A 22,876-nucleotide genomic window follows, 5' to 3' on the forward strand; every position below is an offset into this window, starting at 1 on the left:
ACCCTTTATACTTACTATATTTGGTCACATGAATTCTAATTGGGTTTTTGATGTTTGCCTCTGCGCTTGCTCCTCTTCTCCCAGAGCACAGACCGTTCGCCACATCCTGAATAAGACAGATTGGTTGGTTATTACTGAATTTATTGTATAAAAGAAATGGACTAAATTAAAAGAATTTTTTTTTAAAAGCTGAATTAATAAAATTTAAAAGACACTTACAAAATACAGTATATCATGAAATTGACAAAATAATATTTATAAGAATTAGAGTAACTGAATGATTAGAACAAAACTGAATTGAATATCAATTTCACTGAATCAAACTGACTAATTACAGTAAAACTTCATTCATACGTTTTCCAGGGGACCGAAGAAAAAAATAGTATGTGTGGAAAACGCTTAAATGAAATTCTGTATATATGAAGCAGTTATATTCTGAACTATATATGGCACTATGAAACAATATAAACACACAAGAAATGCACACAGATAAAAGAATACATAGAGAAGGAAAAGTCACTTTACGGAATAAAGTAGTCCGTTATTTTGGTTTGGTTTTTGTTGGCCATGGCATGAACAGTATTCTCAGACCGGTACAATTCGGCCATTATTTCCTCAGAAATGTTATGGCATGTCACAAAATGTTTGATAGTCCATAGGGCATTGGCAGCATCATTAAAGGTCACTGAAGTATGCCGTGGCTCTTTGATATCGTCATCGTGATTACAGTCCTCACTCAGACCTCTTTGTGCGTCTTCAGCACTCTTGGAGATAGTCATTGCTTCTGCAGCGACAAGGTTAACGTCAACATTTACATAATCTTTGAATGGGGCCTCTCTTCCTATTTCCTCCATTCGCCGTCATCATCAGGATATTACAATCATCATCAGAACTACCTCCAAATCCAGCTTTTCGGAAACAATTTCGAACTGTAGTTCTGAAACACTGTGCCATGGCCTATCTGAAGAAAAGAAAATAGTATATCGTTGCTGGGACAAAACCTCCTATGTGATAATATGTTTTGGAGATATACTGACCCGCAGCACATACATTGTGAAGAGCGAGAATGCCTTGACAATATGCACACGATATTGCACCTTAGATGACAGAACCTTACCAGCCAAAGTTCTAAGCTAAAATTATTTCACATAGGAGGTTTTGTCCCGGCAGCGACGATATACTAATTGATTTTTTTAAATTTGTTTGAAGACACAAGATTATTATAACAACTCAGAGAATCGTGTCTTTTAGCACCGCTTCTCACTAGGCGACCGGAATCGGCTACATAGTAGCTCATATGAATTCCGTGTCTCCGAACGATAGTCCGCCACACTACTTAGCCACCTTCCCCAGCCTACTGCCAGTTTTCGTCATCTTCTTGCCTCTTGTTATTGTTGAAAAGGAAGGAGGAAAGAAAGTGTCATCGGTTTCATTCACATCTTATGTTGAAAGGTCGTTTGGAGAAAGGACTTTTCTATAAATTTTTCAATTATTTATGTGGTGACCAACTCTATTAGTTACTTCCAGATGTCAAAGAAACCTTTTGATGAACTCTTCGAAAGTGTGAAAGAAGATATTACAGGAATGGATACCAAGTTGAGAAAAGCAAAAAAAATAAGCCTTAACTTTGAGGTAGTTGAACTGAGGTGGTCATTACTTGAGACCATGCATTTCTCTTCTCAACTCTATTGCTACATTCGTCACATTTTAAGTTCCAGGTGGTTGTATAATTTGTACAATGAAATCTTCTGTATTTATTCGATCCACTTGTCTAGATATATCATACTGAATATTTTTCTTTTCTACCATGTTTGCCACAGTGGAGGGGTTGCGGGCGTGAACTGTGTTGCCCATGTGAATCTGGCCCTGTTTTACGGCCAAGTGCCCTTCCTGACGTCAAACCTATGTCGAGGTATTTAATCACTATTGCGTGTTTCTGTAGTGGGTGGTAGTGTGATGGGTTGTATGAATATGAAGAGGAGAGCAAGGGGACAAACAAAAACCATACTCTACACAGTTAAAATTTCTGGCCCCACTGGGAATCAAACACGAGGCCCTCTAAACCGAAGACCAATAGGTTGGTCATTTAGCCAAGGAGCTAGATGGACATCATTCATACTGAATATAATGTATATAGTACAGTTAATAGTATTTTGAAACTGAATCCATAACGTGAAGGAACATGAAATGCACAATCACCAAAGGGAGTTCTGAATGGAACGCAACTGAGGAATGTGAAGACCACAGTGCACAGCGATGGTTTACCAGTTGTCGCCAGTCGGGGTTGCGAAATCTGCGGGTAGCGGGAGTGAACTACTTCAAGGTCAGTCGCCGAGACAGAGTAGCCCTGTGTGAAGAGCTCCATTTAAAATGTTTCATGGCTGGTAGCCGATTCCTGTCACCTAGTGTGTAACGGCCCTTAATGCATTGTACTACGCGAAGTCCTAGGGTAAATATTTCACACAAACATGAAAAAACATACAAAAAGAGGAAATAAATGAGGGAAATCTTACCTGTAATATGTTGATCTTCTTTGTCCTTCTTTCCGACGTTTACACGTTTGATTGCGTGTTGCACCAGCATCGTACGATAATGCAACTTGAAGTTGTGTATCACTCCAAGATCGAGTGGCTGCAGCTCGCTCGTGCAATTAGCAGGAGAAAATTCCAGTCACATTCTTGAGATATGAAGTAATAGGAGGATGTGTTGAGCATCGATCCACAAACAAAATCTTACAAACTTTCGCTCCCATTTTGGCATCCACGCTTCAAAGCCAGTCTTCAAAAACTTTCATAGTGACCCAGGATTTCTTATTGTTGGTGTATTTTGTAGGGAGCGGAGCAACACTTTTAGAACAACGCGGTTTTGAAAATTTTGTGATTGTCAGTGGAGGCAGTTTTTCACTTCCCTCACTATTGGCACATAACCGAACTATTACATGTTGTTTGCTTTGTTTCCTGCTGTGACGTTTTCCCCCTTTGAATGCCATTGTATATCCAGGCATTAAATTAAAAAAGAGGCCTGCCTCATTTAGCTGAATATGTCCTTGGGAGCGAAACGAGATGTCAGTTCTTAAAACAATTTTCCTTCCAATCTTGCACAGTCTTGGCATCGACACTTCTGCTTTCCCCACATACATTATGACTGCCAATACCGTGGCTAACCTTAAATTTGTGTAGCCAGCCTGACGAAGCACTAAACTCTTCAACACCAAGTCCGATTACTAATTCACTTGCCTTTTCGCAGAGTATTTGTCCGCTGATTGGAATATCTTCTGCCCTATGTTGCCTGAACCACTGTAATAAACAATCTTCCAGGCGTTTGTACTTTCCGCCCTGAATGCAGGTCCGCTTATTTGTTGCAACACCTAACACGCGCTTTCTTCAATTTCCACAGCCTTAGCTACAATAGTATTTAAGGTAGACAGAGCAATCCCCAATTTCTTAACAATTTCAGCTCGTTTTGTGTTGCCACTTTCCTTCACTACCCTCAAAATTCGTAATTTTTCAGCAATCGTAATGCTCGTTCTCTTACTATCACCTAATTCCACTACTCACGAATCTCATGATGATAATCACAACTCGATCGCACCTGAAGCACAGAACACCAAAGAGTATGCTCGATGATAGCTTCCATATCACTCATGCTACCAAACATGCGTGTAGAGGTATGATTTCCAAGAAAAGTACAGAGCGAGTCATAAGTTTGTATTTAGAATATTTCTTGCTATTTTGAAGACGGAAACCATGGTAAACGTATAGATGAAGCATTTTGCCTTCGAGGACGTAGAATATAAGCATAAAAGCGTGAAAATCTTATAAGTGAAAGACATATAAATGAAATAACCCGCCGTAATACGTATAGAATTTTGTCGGGACCACTGTAGAAAATGTGTTAAACTGAATTAACATCAGGTTGAATTAAATGACCTTATAAAATTAATTAAATGAAAATAACAAAATGTTAACTCAACAATAACAGTCACGAGGTGCATGATGAGTTTAACTACACTTCTACATAGTTGTTCTTTAGAAATGTGTTCATATTACTGTTGCACGAAGGATTGCTGTATTACCACTTGAACTTTGGACCTTCTGTTTAATTATATATACATTTCTCATGGCTCTAAATCCTTCACAAATCATGATCCAAAATCTATTATTTCCAGCAAAATCTATTATTTCCCTTAACAATCACTGATACAATCACTCATTGACAGTGCTGATTATTTATCATGACCCAAATAATTTTTGCATCGTCAGTCCTGAATTTCTTTCGTTACCATTGCTCATGAGATCGTAAAATTTATAAGGCCATTTCAACTCTTAAACTTGTTTTGTCGACTGGACAGATTTAATGAAAAATCTATTATTACAATTCATTGATTAATCATTATCATTAATCACACCTCATCCTTAACAAAATTCAGTATATGATACTATATTAACAGGGTGGGCCAAACAACCTGTTGTATATTATATGAAGCTAGCCAATACAGGCCAACTAAGGGACCGAAAATGGTCAAATTTCTCGAATTTTAACCATTCAAATCAAGATCTAAAACATCATAAAAACAAGGAAACACACCATCTATCCAATTGCTTCCTGCTGTGGTAGCATTATCGTTTGAATATTACAATGTTCAATTAACCTGTGATTGCTGCCATTTAGGTCAGTAATCCTGTTTAAAGTTCAGTACACTGATCTTCACTGATGGACCATTTACAAATAAATACAACATTGGTTCAGCATGAAGGACAGCAACATGAAAAATCACTATTACAAAACTGTACATAAGATACATGCACTTGAATAAAAGTTAACCCTACACTGCATAGTGTAGCGTTTTCACTATATAATATTTCAGTGACATGCTAAAAGATGGCAAACTTAACTAGGTACTTCCAGAATTGATGCTATAGGGGGCTAGGGGCAATAATTTTCTCCATCTGTGTGCTATGATACCTTTCCTGAGGCAGTTGGTCATTTGTCATGGCGGCTATACATACACGAGTAGCATTGAAATATAATTCTAGGTGATTTGCTGATGATTGAACATACATAAATTATCATTATAGACTTATGCCTTTCAGCATTCAATCTACAAGCCTCTGCGAATTTACTAAACGTCGCCACAATCCTCTGTTTGCAACTAGTGCTGTGGCCTCATTTAGTTCTATACCTCTTAAATCGTTAGAAACTGAGCCTAAACATCGTCGTCTTGGCGAAGCCGGTTTATGTGTACAGCTTCATCCACTGAGTTCATTCCTAACTTAGCCTTTATCTCCTCATTCCGAGTACCCTCCTGCCACTGTTCCCACCTGTTTGTACCAGCAATCATTCTTGCTACTTTCATGTCTGTTACTTCTAACTTATAAGATATCCTGAGTCCACCCAGCTTTCGCTCCCGTAAAGCAAAGTTGGTCTGAAAACAGACCGATGTAAAGATAGTTTCGTCCGGGAGCTGACTTTCTTCGTATAGAATACTGTTGATTGCAAATGCGAGCTCACTGCATTAACTTTACTACACCTTGATTCAATCTCACTTACTATATTACCATCCTGGGAGAATTAGTGAATATTCAAGATAAACTTAAATATTACAACTAAGTGGTCCACCTATTCAATACAATATGTAATTTATTATATTTAGTACATGTTTCGTCCCCTAAAGGACATCATCAGCTAATAATAAATTAACATTGAAATACGAAATAGATATTATTAAAATTGGAAAGACACATTAAAATATTGATGTATGGTTACGACATTTAAAATAAGATCTTCGAAATTTTGTTAAAATTGTAAGTCATATGATAGATAAAACATTTAAATTGTCCATTTTACTCTTGATGATCTTGGAAAATACCAGTTTTGCTTTATAAAATCTTAAATGATCAATTGTTGTAAATAGCACACTTGATTTGTATCTCTTGATGAAAGATTTGTTAAAACTTTGATATGCATTCCTTAGATAGTATAATATATTGAATGCTTCAGAATGTAAAGTCAACTCGGGGCCGTAGTGGTAAAGTTCTTTGTAGTAATGGATATAATTTTATTCCTTATTATTGGCCCCGATGTGTGGAGAAGGATTCACTTCTACCAAGGTAAGTATGCATCTGCTTTTAAAACAAGTACTGGTAGTTACTATGCTGAGCGGGGAGCATTCGCTGCGCAAAGCAGTTGACACTAGCCCAGGTCCAGATAAGGTTTTATTGAAATCTGTTTATGATCCACTTGCTGCATTTTAGCCCATATCATCAGAAGAATATTTGAAAGTGGGTTCATTCCTGAGGTTCTCAAGGCAGTGAGAACTGTTCTTATACATAAAGGCGGTGAAGAGAATGATCTGTCCAAATGGAGACCTATTAGTATTTGCTCCATTATTCGGCACATATTAAGTAAGATCCTTGATAAAATTGTAAGGAAATACATCCCTTTGAACCAGTTCCAAAGAGGTTTTGTCATGACCCCTGGCTCTTTCATTAACGTGAATATTGTTGATGGCATTTTACGAACAGCTGTAATGAAAAGGATTTCGGGCTGCGTAGTATTTCTCGACATCAGCAAAGTGTTCGATAGAATTGGACACAATCACTTAAAGGCGACAATAGACAACTCTATACTACCCAGATCCATTAAGAAGTTACTAGTCAACTTTCTCACAGAAAACAACACAAGTTCAAACTGCTCGTGGTCATACAGATAAGATAAACATCAAATGTAGAGCCATGCAAGGAGATCCCATTTCATCTTTCTTATTTAACTGGGGTATAAATCACATCCTTGATGAACTCGCAGACATCAAAGTATCAGAAATGTATGGTTTTCAGTTCCGTCCTAACACTGTACCTTTAACATCCCCATGCTTTGCCGACGATCTGGTAATCATACTAAAGACCAAGCAGCAGCTTCAATCCTAGTCACTTCTGTCATAAATCTGCTTCAAGAAATAGGTTTGCATATAAATGCAGACAAATCAAATGCCATTATTATAAAAAATGGTAAACTTCATTCTGATGGTATCGTGACGGTTTCTGGAAACATTGCAAGTATAAATGATAGTGAAGAAATAAAATATTTAGGGGCAACTTTCAGACAGACTTTAGTCTTCAATGAAAATCAGGTACTTGAAAAATTGAAAGCTAACTTAGATCAGATTACCAGGACTTGCTTACTCCAACCACATCAAAAACTGACTGTAATAAATCAGTTTATTGGCCCTACACTGATATACCCCTTCCAGAGTGTTTCGGTTGAGGAAATTCTCAAATCAAGTCTGTTAAAAGTCGACAACATGATCAGAAGTTCACTTAAAGAAATTCTACAACTTCTGAGTGACACACAGACAAGTATGATCTACAAGTAATTAATCTCATTTTGTTCCGTATTGAAGATACAATAAGTAAATTCTTTCTTGAATAAAATTACTGTGTCCACCTATTCAATACAATTATATTTTGCAGTGATTTTCTACATTAGGCTGAAGATGCCCAAAACTAGGGCGAAACATGTCCCTAACTAGTGTTTATATTTCATGTAGAATTTAATCACTAAAAAGTATAATTGTATTGAATAGGTAGACACAGTAATTTTATTCAAGAAAGTATGATCTATTTGAGCCACAAATATAAAGGGTTAGCACTAATGCGCGCTACTTGGGAAGCGTACCTTCGACAGCTGAACATAAATCTTAAGCAAGAAGCTGTGAATGATTTGCACGTAAATGCTGTTCGAAATTTCACAGCAATAAAAACTCGCTGCCTATCTGAATTTCAACTCAATGAAGAGACATCAACGAAATCTGTTAGACAACTGCACGATATACGTAGAACACGCGAATTTGAAGCTTTGTGTGCATATCCACAGAAAGGAAGAGGTGTTGAGTTATTTGCTCAAGTTCCTGCTGCTAATTCTTGGGATACCAGAAGGGATGGTTTAACTTGTTCGGAATGGAGGGAGTTGTTGAAGATGACCGCGATGGTTGCACCAGTACGTACTCTGCCGGGACGTTCCACCAGCACAGGCCACTGCAGACACTGCAGTGAGTATGAAACCTTACCACATGTGCTGGCGAGTTGCCCTCAAGGTGAACTGCTTAGGATCAAACTCCATAACATCATCAGAAACCTGATTGCTAATGCTCTTCTTCTCAAAAATCTAGAAGTGTACGAAGAAGTCCACTGCATCGCCGAAGGAGGCAGCACTCGCAGGATTGATATTGCAGAGATTGACAGCCGGAGGAACAAAGCAGAAATTATTGATCCTACGGTACGCTTTGAATCTTCAGCCTCTCAGCCGACTGACGTAGACATTGAGAAAAAGGGATATCTATAATCCAACCATCCCTTTCTTTCTGAGTTGTATAACCTTAAAAAAATTACGGTGACTGGACTTTTCTTTGGCGCGAGGGGAACAATTCCCAAATCTTTCGTCACATGGCGACACAAATATAAACTAGCGAGAAGTCTACAAGATGAGATAGTCATCTCACTCATCAAATACTCTGTTTCGATTCTTCATCACCATTTATATGGAGTTCATGCCATTTAACCACCTATCATTTTTTTTAAATATTAACCTTCTTTATCTTCCCTCAAAATTGTTATTGTGTATTATTCTGTGTCTTATGGCAAATCTAGGGTGTCCTGGATCAGACTAAATAAATAAATAAATAATTTTTTGTCAAACAAATCCCTCAAAAACACTAAAGAATTGATCGATAAATTTAAAAAGTTTAACATTCAATCCAATCATTCTCTCCACTCATTCGATATTTTAAACATGTATCCTAGCATACAACTCTCCAAGGTATACCCCATCATTCAAAACAGTTTAAGCAAATACAGCGGCCTAAGTATATTAGAAATACAGGATTTCATGTCTATGCTTAAATTAGTTATATATAACCGGGCGAGTTGGCCGTGCGCGTAGAGGCGCGCGGCTGAGAGCTTGCATCCGGGAGATAGTAGGTTCGAATCCCACTATCGGCAGCCCTGAAAATGGTTTTCCGTGGTTTCCCATTTTCACGCCAGGCAAATGCTGGGGCTGTACCTTAATTAAGGCCACGGCCGCTTCCTTCCAACTCCTAGGACTTTCCTATCCCATCGTCGTCATAAGACCTATCTGTGTCGGTGCGACGTAAAGCCCTTAGCAAAAAAAAAATTAGTTATAAGCAACAATTATTTCACTTTCGATAATGTTATTTATCAACAAGAAGGACTGGCTATGGGATCGCTGGCCTCAGGTATCTTAGCCAAGATTTACTTGGATTTTTTGGAACACATCAAAATTGATATTAATAATAACTTTGACAACATCATTTTCTGGGTAAGATATGTAGATGACACCATAGTAATTATGGATGAGAGCATCACAGATGCTGCTACCACCCTCATTAATCTAAATAACATCGACCCGCATATAAAATTGACACTTGAATCCAAAATTAAACGGAAATTTAATTTTTAGACTTAACTATTATCAGGCACCCAAGCTACCGTAAACCGGGGTTACTTTGTGACTGCAGGGGTTACTGTGTGACAGGTGCGCGCCAAATAATAATTTCATATTTCGCGGGATATGCATTGATGGTCTGACAATGAACACTATATGTTTTCGCTCCTCAATAATGCTGCTACCTGTGTGTACAATGATAATGTCCTAAGTGTTGGATTGTTGGCAACAGAGATCCTTTTGTTGTATTGTACTGAGCACGTGATTTTGTGAACAGCGGGAAACTTTTGTCGGCGACAGAAAACGTTAATGAGGTACACGCATCAAAGTAAGTGGAAATCTTAATTTCATGTTTCCTGATAAAAATGCATGATTCTCATGACACTTTGAGCTTTCTTTCAGTTATTTATGTTAAAATAAAATAAAGAGAAGTTTAAGGGGTAACTTTGTGACAACAATGACTTTGCCACAAAGTAACCCCAGTGTTCTAAAATTGCCTTTTTTAGTAATGTGGAGTCTGAAAACGATATTCCACTATACTGAAGCAAGAATGTCCATCTCTTGTTAAGATCTAATTGAGAAATAGTTAAAAATGGTCTGAATAATCTACGTTCTTGATGCAGGAAATGTAGTATTTGCCCTCTAAGCCAGGAAGATGTGCATAAGCACATGTATAACAGGGCAATGGATGTAGAAGGTGATGCTGTGAAACAAGCTGTAAGTAAGTTTCATTGAGCACTTGAATCTCAAAGGGGGTAAGGTAACAAATAATGGGTGAAGAAAGGGGAGATGTATAGATGTGCCACCTGGAAGAGGTATGACAGCTTCAGATTTTGACACTGTAGATGAGATTCCTAGCCGTAGTGGCACCGACGGGAACTGTCCCTCAAAGAATATTAACGACACCTGAAACGAGAATTCAAGTAAAAATGACAATGATGACATCTGTACTGAGTCAAAAGACAACTCGTTGCATGAAGAATAATTTAATTCTGACTCTGAAGAACTTCCTATTCGTGAAAATCATATCTTGGAATCCGATGATAAGATTGTTGGGACACGCATAACTGTACTGTCCAAGAATCGTAACAAAAGTATACAAACAAGGTGCAGTTGTCAGTGCTATGGATAGCACCGTGAAGTGAGTGGATATCAAAGTGCAGTTGTCAGTGCTATGGATAGCACCATGAAGCGGGCGGATATCAAGGATGAAATACAGTATGCAGATGATAAAATATGGTGTAAAACTAGTCCAACCATACAAAGGAGAAAACTTGAAATCTATGACATTTCAGAACTCACAAAACACAGCAAAAAGTAAACAGTTTGTAAACTATTCACTCTTTAATGATGCAGATATTTCAAGTGGTTATATCTCAGGGTTTAAAAAATATACAGTGTGTTGTATTATCATGGTTATGAAAGAAATTCTCCTTTTATATTTAGCCAGAGTCTTAAGTAATGACTTAATGGGGGTAACTTTGTGACATCTGCACCAAACATGGAAATACAATGGTAAAAACATTGTGTCACAAAGTAACCCCACCTAACGGGGTAACATTGTGACAAATTCTTCTTGAAATATTAAGTGATTAAATGTAAATACACATATAAAAATTATTTCAAAACATGAATAAAGGATGGAAGAATACGACAATATAGAAAAACCTTAATACATAATGATATTATTCTTATTATCCTGAAGAAATCGCCAAAACTGTCACAAAGTAACCCCAGTTTACGGTACTTAAGATATAAGATTTTCAGAAAACCCTCCCAAATAGTCACTACGATCCGTCAAGATTCTTCACACCCCCAAATTCACAAACGAGCAGCGTACAACAGCATGGTGTACCGAGCCTTCAATGTTCCAATGTCTAAAAAAGACCTAAAAAATGAGTTGAACACCATTCGTAATAAAGCTGAATCAAATGGATACAACAGTTTCTTTAATCGCCCCTCTACCACTTTGAAAAAATATAAACAAAACAACTCTTCCCTTTCTATCTTGAAAAAATATAAACAAAACAACTCCTCCCTTTGTATCTTTACATTCAACGAACAAATTTACAAAGTCACCAGCATCTTTAAAAAGCATGATGTAAAAGTAGTGTTCAAAACCAACAATAGGAATGCACAAGTCTTACATAATGCCAAATCCATAAACAAGTTCAATAGTTTTTCAAAATCAGGAGTATACTAGATTATTTGCAACAGTTGTAATTCTTCTTACATCGGACAGACCGGGAGGAATTTTAATATAAGGTACTCGGAAGACGTCAATGCCCTAAAGTATAATAAATTTTCAGCTGTAGGACAGCATAAGTATGATTATAATCACAAATTCATGGACATAAAACAAGATATGGAAATTCTCAAAATCATCAGCAAAGGACCCTTTCTTAACATTACTGAAAGCTGCTTCATACATATAGATCAATATTTTAACCCGAATCATAATCTTAATGACATTTCAGAAAAGCCAAATATCCTATTTAACCTTCTAGTTCCCATTTTTAGAAACGTCAAACCAACAAGTCATAATTCAGTTTATCATAATATTCACAGCACCTTTCCTCAGCAGCCATCTCTTTTCCCCACATCCTTCGGCCCCGCCTTAATTCCCCCCTTCCCCTCCACCCTCCCTCTCTCATTTACCTGACCTCTCCCCTTGCCCCATCCCCTCATCCCTTGCCACGCCCCTTTCTTTTCCTTTGAATCTCACAACTGTTAGTATGAGGCATACAGCAATGCGCCACGCACCATATGCCGCAACGAGAGGCAAGTCTCATATAACCTATGCCATTTGACTAAAACGCGCGCTCTCTCTCGCTCTCTCTCGCTCTCTCTCTCTCTCTCTCTCTCATATTTATTTTGTATAATTTTATCTATCATTTAGTCAGGTTAACTTCATGGACACCGCAATGAATTGCGAATTTATACCAGCCACAAATTAAGAATGTCAGTTTTAACCATATCTTCATGTGCCATCCTGACAATATCCAACAGCATTTCAGCATGATTTTAACTAGCACTACAAGAACATTTCATTTTATTTACGTTGGTCGATGTGGAAACACCATCTAGCAGTTCTACGTCAGCTGGTGGTTATTTACAGTGGCGTCCAGTGGCTTGCATACTACTAACACCACTCAAGTAGATTTGGTGATTGATGATCTGACTACAGAATCAACATTTACCAGTTCCTGTTTTGCTGTTGAAATTGTAATGATTAGAAGTGATGGAACTAACAATTCTATGAATATTAATACAAGAAAAAGTCTGGATGATGAGAATACTCCAAATGCTAAGAATTTATAGACTTTTTTTTTCTTTTCTTTTTTTCAGATTTTACACATAGTTCATCCCAGATTTTAATGTTAATTATGTGTTTGTGCATTAGTTTTGATGTCTGTTGTGTGTTTGTACATTTGTTTAGTTATTGGATGTATTACATTAAGGCTGAAGATGGCCAACCAAGGCCGAAACTAGTCCCTAGTTTAGTAATGTAATTCATATATTGCATATTTAATAATTATTATACCCAAACGGTCTTCCATTGCATAAAGAATGTTCAGCCGGTGTTTAGCTAGACGTCGTTTAAGTTTCAATATCGGTTCAAAAATGGAGATAGAAGCATCTTTCATGCAACTCTTTGCTTTTGTCGCAACCAATGAAATTCATCGCTGCGTGCACCCAACGCTAGTCTGCTGTTGTCTTCCTACACATTGACATTACTCAAATATGGCTAAGCATGAGCATTACTTGCCCACAGATAAGAACATCGCTTTTGGTGGAAATTAAACCTCACAATACACTAGTGTCCAAAAGTTAAGCATAAGTTACGAGTAAGCAGGACAACAGTAAATAGACCGCAAATTGCACGACATATGCACCTATGAACCTTATGTATTCGCTCTATATAGGAAAGGAATGTTCCCTGCTTTGACTAGCGGCGTAACCGCAAGGTAAACCCAGCCAGTGTTTGCGCCCCATATTCTCTCAGTCATGTTTGCCCTGTTATAGTGTGTGGATTGTAGCCTCGTGGTGAACGAGACAACATAATAGCACAACGATGCCATTTGGACCCCGTTTTGTAGGGTAGAATACTCGGCCGCCTGGAAGCAGGCCAGACACAGACCGAAGTCGCTGTATCCTTGAATGTGCTACAAAGTGTCATTTCCAGGCTTTGGAGACAGGAGATGTTAGTCGTAGGCCAGTACCAGGTCGACCAAGGGTAACCACCCCACAGCAGGACCGATATCTCGTCTTAACCGCCCGATGAAATCGGAGTACACCTGCAAGACAATTGTCGGCGGAGCTTGCAGCCGTCTCAGGGGTTGCTGTTTCCTGACAAACTGTGTACCGCAGGCTCAGAACAGCAGGGCTGTTTGCTCGACATCTAGTGGATGCGTCCTGCTCACTCCAGCACAGAGACGGGCCAGTTTACTGTGGAGCCGTCAACATCTAAACTGGACCATGAATGAATGGAGTCATGTACTCTTCACAGATGAATCCCGCTTCAGTTTGCAGAACGATTCCCGTCGCACATTAATCTGGAGAGAACCGGGTAGCCGATATAACTGCAGGAACATCGTGGAATGGGACCAGTACGGTGGTGGCATCATGGTGTGGGATGGCATCATGTTGAATGGCCGTAAGACCTGCACATCTTCATGGGTGGTCCGAGGAACACTGTTAATGCTGGGAGATGCAGGGGTGAAGTACTGAGACCACATGTTCAACTCTTCAGAGGTGCGGTTGGTCCAGACTTCCTCTTAATGGACAATAATGCCTTACCGCACTACGCTGCTCTGGCGGATGAATTTCTAGCTGGGTAACACATTCATAGAATGGACTGGCCAGTGAGGTCTGTGGATCTGAATCCTATAGAACATGCCTGGGATGAATTGGGGACGTGAATTGTATCCCGTCAGCCTCCACCAAGGACCTTCAAGACCTTTGCGTTGCCCTTTCGAAGGAATGGGATCGACTGCCACAAGAGCTCTTGGACCATCTGATAGAGAGCATGCCATGTCGCTGCAAAGCATGTGTGGCCGTTGGGTGTAATCATACACCCTATTAACCTTCATCGGCTAACGCAAATTTTTTAACACTTCGGCTATCGTTGCGGCTGTTAGCTGCACTTGCATCTTTCTAACTGTCAGTGCTATTGTTTAACTTAAATGCATAATAGACAGCAGTTTTCTTAAATCAGTATTAGTAAGTACGGTATTAAGTAATAAACTTTATTATTTTTCAGAATGATTTCTCCATTACAACATATTTTAGGAGCTTAAACATTATCACAATTCTTATTGTTCTAAGACTTAAATTTTCAGTTGGTTTTAGTTCATGTCAATAAGCTGTCTTTTCTTTGTATGCACAATATCAATATGTTAATCATATAAATATAATAAAGGCAAAAAGAAATCATGAACATTCAAAATGTCTATTAGCCAAAATGTACATGTTCGAACAAAACAAATATACCTCACATATTACAAACAACCGAAACAAAACTTTTCTTTTCAGTCACACACTTGAGGAGGATAGCCACCTACCTTCACGCAGAATCCCAAGGAATGTAATACTATTCTTCAGAAGATGCTCGGCAAGCGGTTAGCTACAGAAGTGGTAGTTGCTGGTCAAGTTTCTAAAATTATTCATCAGTCACAAAGTTATCCTCATTTTCAGAACTTTCATAACAATAATGACAGAACAATTTAGCATGTGTTTGGCAAACATTCTTTTGACATGTGTTGCAGGAGAGCCGTATTCGGTGATTCTTATGTGTCCCACAAATAAAGCAAATTCCTGGTCGTATCGGCGTTTCTCTTGTAGAGCAGCTTTCTTCTTTGTAGTCCTTCAAAAATAGAGCTAACTCTTTAGGAAGCCTTGGTATTAGTTCGGCCCAATCTTGAAGGTTTTGTTGCATAAGTTCAAGGGCCAACTGGTGGAGGTACTCTCTTCTCAATGATTTGTCCATAGGATTGTTCATCTGGAAAATACGCATTGAGTTTATTCCAGCTAGATCTAGAATGCGGAAGAAGTTATTCATTGTCCATCTGACAGTTTTCCTTGACATAGTAATACGTGAACACATCAAGTCAACTGTGTCTACGCCACCTTTTGTGGCATTGTAATCCATGATGTGTACAGGTTTACCGGTTTCTTCGTCTATATCATTGCGGTCGTGCATAGTGGAGAGTAAAATTACAACTTTCTTCTTTCGGGTGGCAAAGGAAATCAGATTTATCCTCCTGACACCCAAACAAGTGACTCCCTGGTAGAAGATTCTTGTTTTCAGTCACAAACTCGGGGGGGGGGATAACTGCCTTATCCTTACGCAGAGTCCCAAGGAATGTAATACCATTCTTCAGAAGATACTCAGCAAGTGGATAGCTACTGAAATAGTTGTCAGTAGTTAGGTTTCTATTACTGCATTCTATTGGAGTACATAATCTTCTGACACTATCAAAAGGTTTGTTGGATGCTTCGAAAGGACCAGGTTTTTGTTTCCCACGGTACAGTTCGAGATTGTAGGTATAAAACGTTTGGGAGTCGCAAAGGGCATAAATCTTTAGGCCATAACCATAAACCCACATCGTCCTCGAAATGCAACGAGCATCTCGTTGATGGTTACAAATTCCCCAATGTTGTAGGCTTGTTGGCTGTTGGCTATGAATTTAGTTTGTAGATCTCTCACTGGAGCCAACTTGTTAATTTTCTTCCTCTGTTTCCTAGTTATGCCATCAAACCTAATCCACCTTAGGAGACATTTGAACCACTCTTTGCTGAAATTTGCACGCAAAATTGTCAATCCAGTACCGTTTGTCGCAAAATATTCTGAAAAATCAGCACGATTTCCCCTTTTCACACCGATTAGAATTTCAGCGTTCGGTGTTGACTTGAATCTGCTCTCTCGAACTTTATCGTCTGCTTCATTTCTTTTGTTCTGATGTTTCTTGGTTGCAATATAAATGTTGGTGAATCTAACTATATCAGAAATTATGTCAGGACTTATAATTTTCAGGAAACACTCAAGTGGTCTTTGGCATTGTCTAGCTGGTGCCTTAGGCCCAGGAATAACCTTCACAATGTTCTTTGACTTCACCTTTGTCTGACGCCACAATATTTTTCTTGACCAAAGAGTCTCCCCATCTTTTCCAATGTAGAACCGCATTTCCTCTTCATCATCCACTTCCATTGCGAAGTCACCATTATCCATATCAGTCTCTGAGTCAGAATTATGATCATCGTCGAGAATTCATTGAGGTTCAAAGTCAGGATCTTCGCCGTCATCTATATCGCACTCTTGTTCTTCTCCAGCAGCCTCTTCAGCTTCTAGTTCCCTTAGTATTCTTTGGATGTCCTCTGGAGTGCTATATCTGGCCCTAGAAACAAGAAACCAAAATTACGCTCTACAGAAGCATTGGTTTTATTATTCGGTAAAGATATATATTATTTCAGAGCGATATAGTAATATACTACTATTTGATAGTGTAATAGGCCTAAATAATGCAAAGGTTCAGATTTCCAACGAAAATTTATCATTCACCTAAGTAACGATGCATATATTTTATATTATGACACAAGTTTTATAATATGTACTTATTTATATTAGACATCAATAATTTTATAGTTAATGTCATTAAAAACACCTATTTACAAAGCAATCCACAAAACAAAATAATAATTACATACACTTACATTGTGACCAAAAGCTGAGACACACTGCCTAACGTGCGGCAGACAGCTGCCGATCTGACACCTATGAACTTAGAAGTCACACTGGGCGCCTCCTTGTCGTGGAGACTTCTGGAAACCGTGCCGCCTAACGGGGAAGGGTGAAACTTAGGAATACTGGCTCCTCCCATTACACTGTGACACGCCGAGACGGAACGGCGAGTTGGTTTCAAATTTTGCTGCCAACAGCCGCATACGTTAGCCGATGAAGGTTAACAGCATATTTTTACACCAGGCAAATGCTAGGGCTGTTATTATGGTCACAGCTCTTTTTCCCCCAGTCCCCCTGTTCAAATAATAATCACCACCATCACCACTACTTGCCTAGTGAAATGTGTAATAAAACTAGTTAGTTCTAAAAATATAGGTATTTCCATGTTGATTTTCAACAAATTGCCCCTATCTTTCATGGTATGTGAAAATTCATGGGTGAGTCTAAACTTTCTGACGCTAGTGTACTTGACGATAGAAATATATATACTAAAGTCTATAGAATCTCGTATGTCAGATTCTTGAAGTTTGTAGATGCAGAACACTTGACATAAAAAACTAATGTGAAAAGAAAAAAGTTAAAAAGCGCATTATTAGAACAATTGAGAAACGCATTTACGCAGCGTGTGATTTCTTGAAGATAACAGTTCAGGTAGTTCTTGAGGTGGCGTAAGGTTTAAATTTAAATGTTGTAATGCAGAAAAGAAAAAGAGAGAAATACAAAGATGTTAATGGAAGATAAATAGGTGTGGATCAGAATATAAATGATGACTAAAGCAGGTAAAAGATTTTTTTAATATGCATTATATATTGAGAGGGGTTGAATTAGATAAAAAGAGCGGGAAGTGGAATGAAGAAAGAAGAGTAGAAAGGATAAGATAGGCCCCCTTCTAAACACAAATGAAAATCGGTGAAGCCTCACTGTTTCTCGGGTGTGAATTAATTACCAGTCGTATACGAAAGCAACCTCCGAAGTCGCGGATGACAAGCTTCATTTATGAATGTTGGCTGCGTGGTATAGACGAGAAAGTTCAACATAAAGGGAGGAAAGGTTAACGGTAACAAACAGACGAGACTAACGGATATTTTCCAGAGGTGTTAACGGAGGTATGTTTGTTTCACTACTGTATGTACTGTATCCTGTCTTCTAAAAAGTTAACTGTAATAAGGGCTATAATTAGTGATGCTGTAAAATAGTTTGTATATTTTTAAATACTGTTGAAAATAATGTATTCAGTATAAGTCCATAGATACATATGATTCAATTATGTACTATAAACGCTCAGAAACAGTATTCTCTATATCTCAAAATTTTGATAACTCAAAATAAAATTTAGCTCCTGAGGTGATTCGAGATATCAAGGTTCCACTGTAGTATTGGAAAGGTGGACCATTTCTGTCATTTTTTGTTATTATTGTCATCACAATTCAATACGGATCAAATCATGTAGTTTATATCTTATGACATCGTGAATCAGATCAGATTCCTCATCAATCAATGTTCTCCATCCATGACCTGTTACTGTGCTTATCCTATCATGTGTTCCTTTTGATATTTATAACTAGTACTGCAGCATTCCTGGTGGGTGGCTCTGCCATGAACCACACAGTTTATAGGTACACACTCCCTTGTTTGAGGGTTACAAGTGGTTGCAAAATATAATATTTTGCATATGTTGCTTCGGACCCTTTACTGCTCTATGCTGAGAGTTTCATCGAGATTCTCATTGACAGCTCCGTCACTCTCAATTGTGTGATTTTAAATATCGCAAAGATGTTTGATGTTTTGTGTTCATTTTGCAGGAGGAACACTTGGAAGCAGCTGAGGAGATTTTGAAAGGTATTGAGGAAGGCTGGGTAAACCCAGTCATTGCTAGAGAATATTCCTTTGAGGAGGTTGGGGACGCACATCACGATATCATATACAATAGAGGAGCCCGTGGGAAACTTGTGTTCATTGTTTGAAGATGGTGATCACGTGCAGTCAGCAGAACTAGTCCCCTTAATATAACTATGGACATTGTGGCAGCGTCTGTCGCTCTTCTGTCTACGTGAAGTAAATGAAGCACTACTTCAGCAGTCATGTAGGTGAGGCCTTCTTGGCAAACATGTCGTCGTATAGCTCACTTCTGACTGAAGCTTCTTTCCAGACATCGCTCTGTAGTCATTTGGGAAGTCTTTGAAGGCTTTTGTGTAATGTGAACCTTGCTAACTGTACGTAGTTATATGTTTATTCTACATACAAGATAACACATTGTTAAAATACCACCTACAGTTTCGCTTTCTTTTTATTGTCATATTGGTGATTTGTGAAAAATCTATTATTTCTGATTCACCCTTGCCTACACTTAGCTCTTAAGGAGCAACATTCTGCTAGATCTGTGCAAGCTTTTGGCTTCCTATCAGAGTTCATCTCACATGTAGTTCAGCAGTGGTATGTATTAATACTACATTACTTATATTAATAAATGATAAATTAATTATTGGTATTATTTTAAATTTGCTCTGAAATCTTCTTTCTGTGCCTCTCCTCGAGCAGACATCAGTTGTAACCAGGGTCAAATCAACACATTCTATGGGCTCCATTGGAATTAGAAATATGACATCCCTGCCACATTTTGTAATGTTCAGTAATAATAATTTATTTAATTCTGTCAGAAACATAACATATAATGTCAAAGATATTAAAAGATAGCTTCATCATAATTATTATAATAAGACTGAAAAGAAGGAAATAATTTTAACTGACCCACCAGTCATAAATAAAATCACAATAGGTGAACATGGAAATCAAAATTGTTGACAGATTTAAATATTTAGGAGAAATAATAACTATAACCTCAACAAAAGAATATATGGCATAATAGAATAAATAAACTGACCAGAGCACAAGATATCACCAAGAGCACATACAATAATAAAGGCCACTCAGTAGCCACAAAATTAAAACACTATAAAACAGTTACACCGTGGGAAATAACAAACACAAGTGAAACCGTTTCCAATACAAGAAACACTGCACAAATAGACAGGATACTCAGATTGAAAGAAGAAGAATCACAACGCGCATAAACAAGAACTACCGAGAAAATGGACATTGGAGACTTGCTTGTAATGAAACAGTCTATAAGGGAATGGAACCAGTAATGGGCACAATCAGTAAGAAAGTAGTCTCATTCTTTGGGCATCTACTCAGGACAACAGAAAATAGGATCATCAGAATGATTATAGAAAAATTATGGAACAGTAAGAGCAACATTAGATGGATTACAGAAATCGAGGAAGATATGAGGAAACTACAAGTTATAATAGAAGATTTAACAAACACGACGTACAAATTCAAGAAACTCGCAGACATACTAACCAAGATCAACAGACGGACAATGGGACGGGTGATTTCAAACAAAGAAAGAAAGTTACAATCTGAGAGAATGGAGGAGTACTGGACTGACAGAAAACTGAGAGACCCTTTTTATAAAATTTACTAGAGTGGTCCAATCAAGGCCATAAAATAAGATACTCACTGATTGTGAAGTTGCAAGTAATTCCGTTTGTAGGTGTGGTGGTGATATTCAAAAACAACACAACAGTTTAGGAAAGCTAACAGTATAAAATGTGGCAAAATGTTGATACCCTGGCATTCCATCTGTAAAGTTGTGTGAGAGTTTCTCTTCATTTATGTACAGTGTTTTACAATGCTTGAAATGTAAATTTAGAAGTGTTGATGTACTTTCCAAGGTTCTATTTGTGTTATATCAGCTTTGGAGCACAGAACTGTATCAGCATTGTATTGACTGCACCAAATCATGTTGATGTTAATTCTGTAAAAATTAATAACTGGCACCTTAGCACATAAATAAAAATTTAATAGCTGCATGTGAATTCAGAAGTTCAGTGTAGGTGTGATAACATGTAGTGCTTTCTTGTATGTAGCTATTTCGAGAAAATAAGCTTCATAAATGGATATTTTAAAATTGGCAGCACATTTTTTAAATTTCTCACACCATCTTTATGTAAATCCTATAAAATATTCCAGTATCGCACAATAAATTCAAGTCTTGTCTTTATATTCAAAGTTTTTATATTCATTTTGTATTTCATTTACTTTCTGAATGAAGATCACAAATAGTATGTCACTGTGCAGATTTTTGTATTTTTATAGAGTTGGTACATTGTTTATTTTGAGAATATAGTGGTGCCCTGTGAAGAAATATAGTGGGAAGTCTGTAGATTTTGTTGTGTTAAACATGGAAAATTTGTGTAAGATTCCCTTGTCAAATTGTACTCTTTTTTTGTCGTATGTTTTGTAGGAAGTGCATTAAAGTTCTAAGGTCTCCTATTTATCTTTTTGAAAAAGTACTTGGACCAAAACTCTCAAACTTCCATCACAATCTCCCTTTACATCTATACATTATTTGTAACTTTGTTGCTATGAGTGCTGCAAAGGCTTCTTTATGGGTCTGTCTTGCCCATTGGAAAATTGCTAATGCTAGAGCAGCATGACTGGAAGATGTATGACCACAGAATGTGTCCTTCAGCATTGGGATGTGACAAAAATCATGGAGCATAAGGTCAGGTGAGTAAGGAACTTCAAAGTTGTTGTGAAGGAACCTTTGAAGAAGGAACATTGCCTTGTTGGTAAAACACAACTGCACCTCTAGCTGCACTTCATACCACATGGATTCTGTGTGCAGGATGATGTAATCTGTATTGCTTATTCACAAAGGATGCCCATGCGTTTATAAAAATATGTTCCCTGTTTCAGTATGCTACCATTTTGAAGGAAACAATGAGACCCTAGAAGGTGAATTAAAACAGATCACTGGAGTCTGATTACTCTTTTCTTTATTGATTACAATTTGTTTATTTTTCTGCATAGTTCTTGTAGCAAAATGTAATGTCTAAATCTAGTAGTGGCTATCGTTCCAGATTTCTCTGAGGTGCTGCATTATGTTTATCATTATTGGTGATTGCTGTCCTTAAGTAGTCTTTATGTTTAATGTGCATTGAAACATACAATAAGTTTAGGTCATTGTACCAATTTTGGATGTTAGTTTATTTCATTATTCTTCTGCAAGTTCAGCTCAACTTCATATGTTTTATTATGATTTTATGACCAACATACTATTTACCTCTCTTTTAGGTCTTAAGCCATATGCTTCATATTTACCATCCACTATATACTACCAATCTGCGGTTCACATTAAAACAAAACTTTATATTAGCAATATTTTCATGCTGTTTTCTTTAATTTAGTATGCAGTATCCTCACCAGTAATAACACTTCAGTATGAGAATTTGGGTTGATAATTGCACATTGCAACATTGCATCTGTGAATGGCATTAAGAGTTTTTAGCAAGTTTTTGGTCATTTATGTAGTGTAGAATATTTTGCAGTGTTAGAAATAGAAATTTAGAAGTGTGGGTATATTTTCCAGGGTTTGTTTTGCATTCTTTTGGCTTTGGCGCACCAAACTTTTGCACATAAGCAAGTTAACTGCAGGTCAAAAAATGACTGCCAACATAAGATGCACCAAATAATGTTAATTGCACAAAAGTGAGTAACTTAACTCCAAAATTAAACAAAGTTTAATAGCGGCTGTTGTTTAACCAGAGTCTGAAAACAGCAATCAACAAAGGTAAATTAAGCTTTCTAACATTGTTCTTCTAACTTCTT

The 22,876-nt window shown here is 37.6% G+C and overlaps 1 protein-coding gene across 3 annotated transcripts in view; it reads left to right on the forward strand.

Annotated features, from left to right (window-relative positions):
• LOC136873864 (quinone oxidoreductase) overlaps nt 1–21,538 on the forward strand; it is a 129,570-nt gene extending 108,032 nt beyond the window's left edge. For all 3 annotated transcript variants that reach the window (XM_067147160.2, XM_067147159.2, XM_067147157.2), the window contains exon 8: nt 19,003–21,538. In XM_067147160.2, coding sequence (XP_067003261.1) covers nt 19,003–19,164 — 162 coding nt within the window. In that variant the 3' untranslated portion in view covers nt 19,165–21,538. The remainder of the gene's footprint in view (nt 1–19,002) is intronic.
• The last annotated feature ends 1,338 nt before the right edge of the window (nt 21,539–22,876 follow it).

This window comes from Anabrus simplex, chromosome 5, assembly GCF_040414725.1.
Source record: "Anabrus simplex isolate iqAnaSimp1 chromosome 5, ASM4041472v1, whole genome shotgun sequence".
In the NCBI taxonomy this organism is placed as follows: domain Eukaryota; kingdom Metazoa; phylum Arthropoda; class Insecta; order Orthoptera; family Tettigoniidae; genus Anabrus; species Anabrus simplex.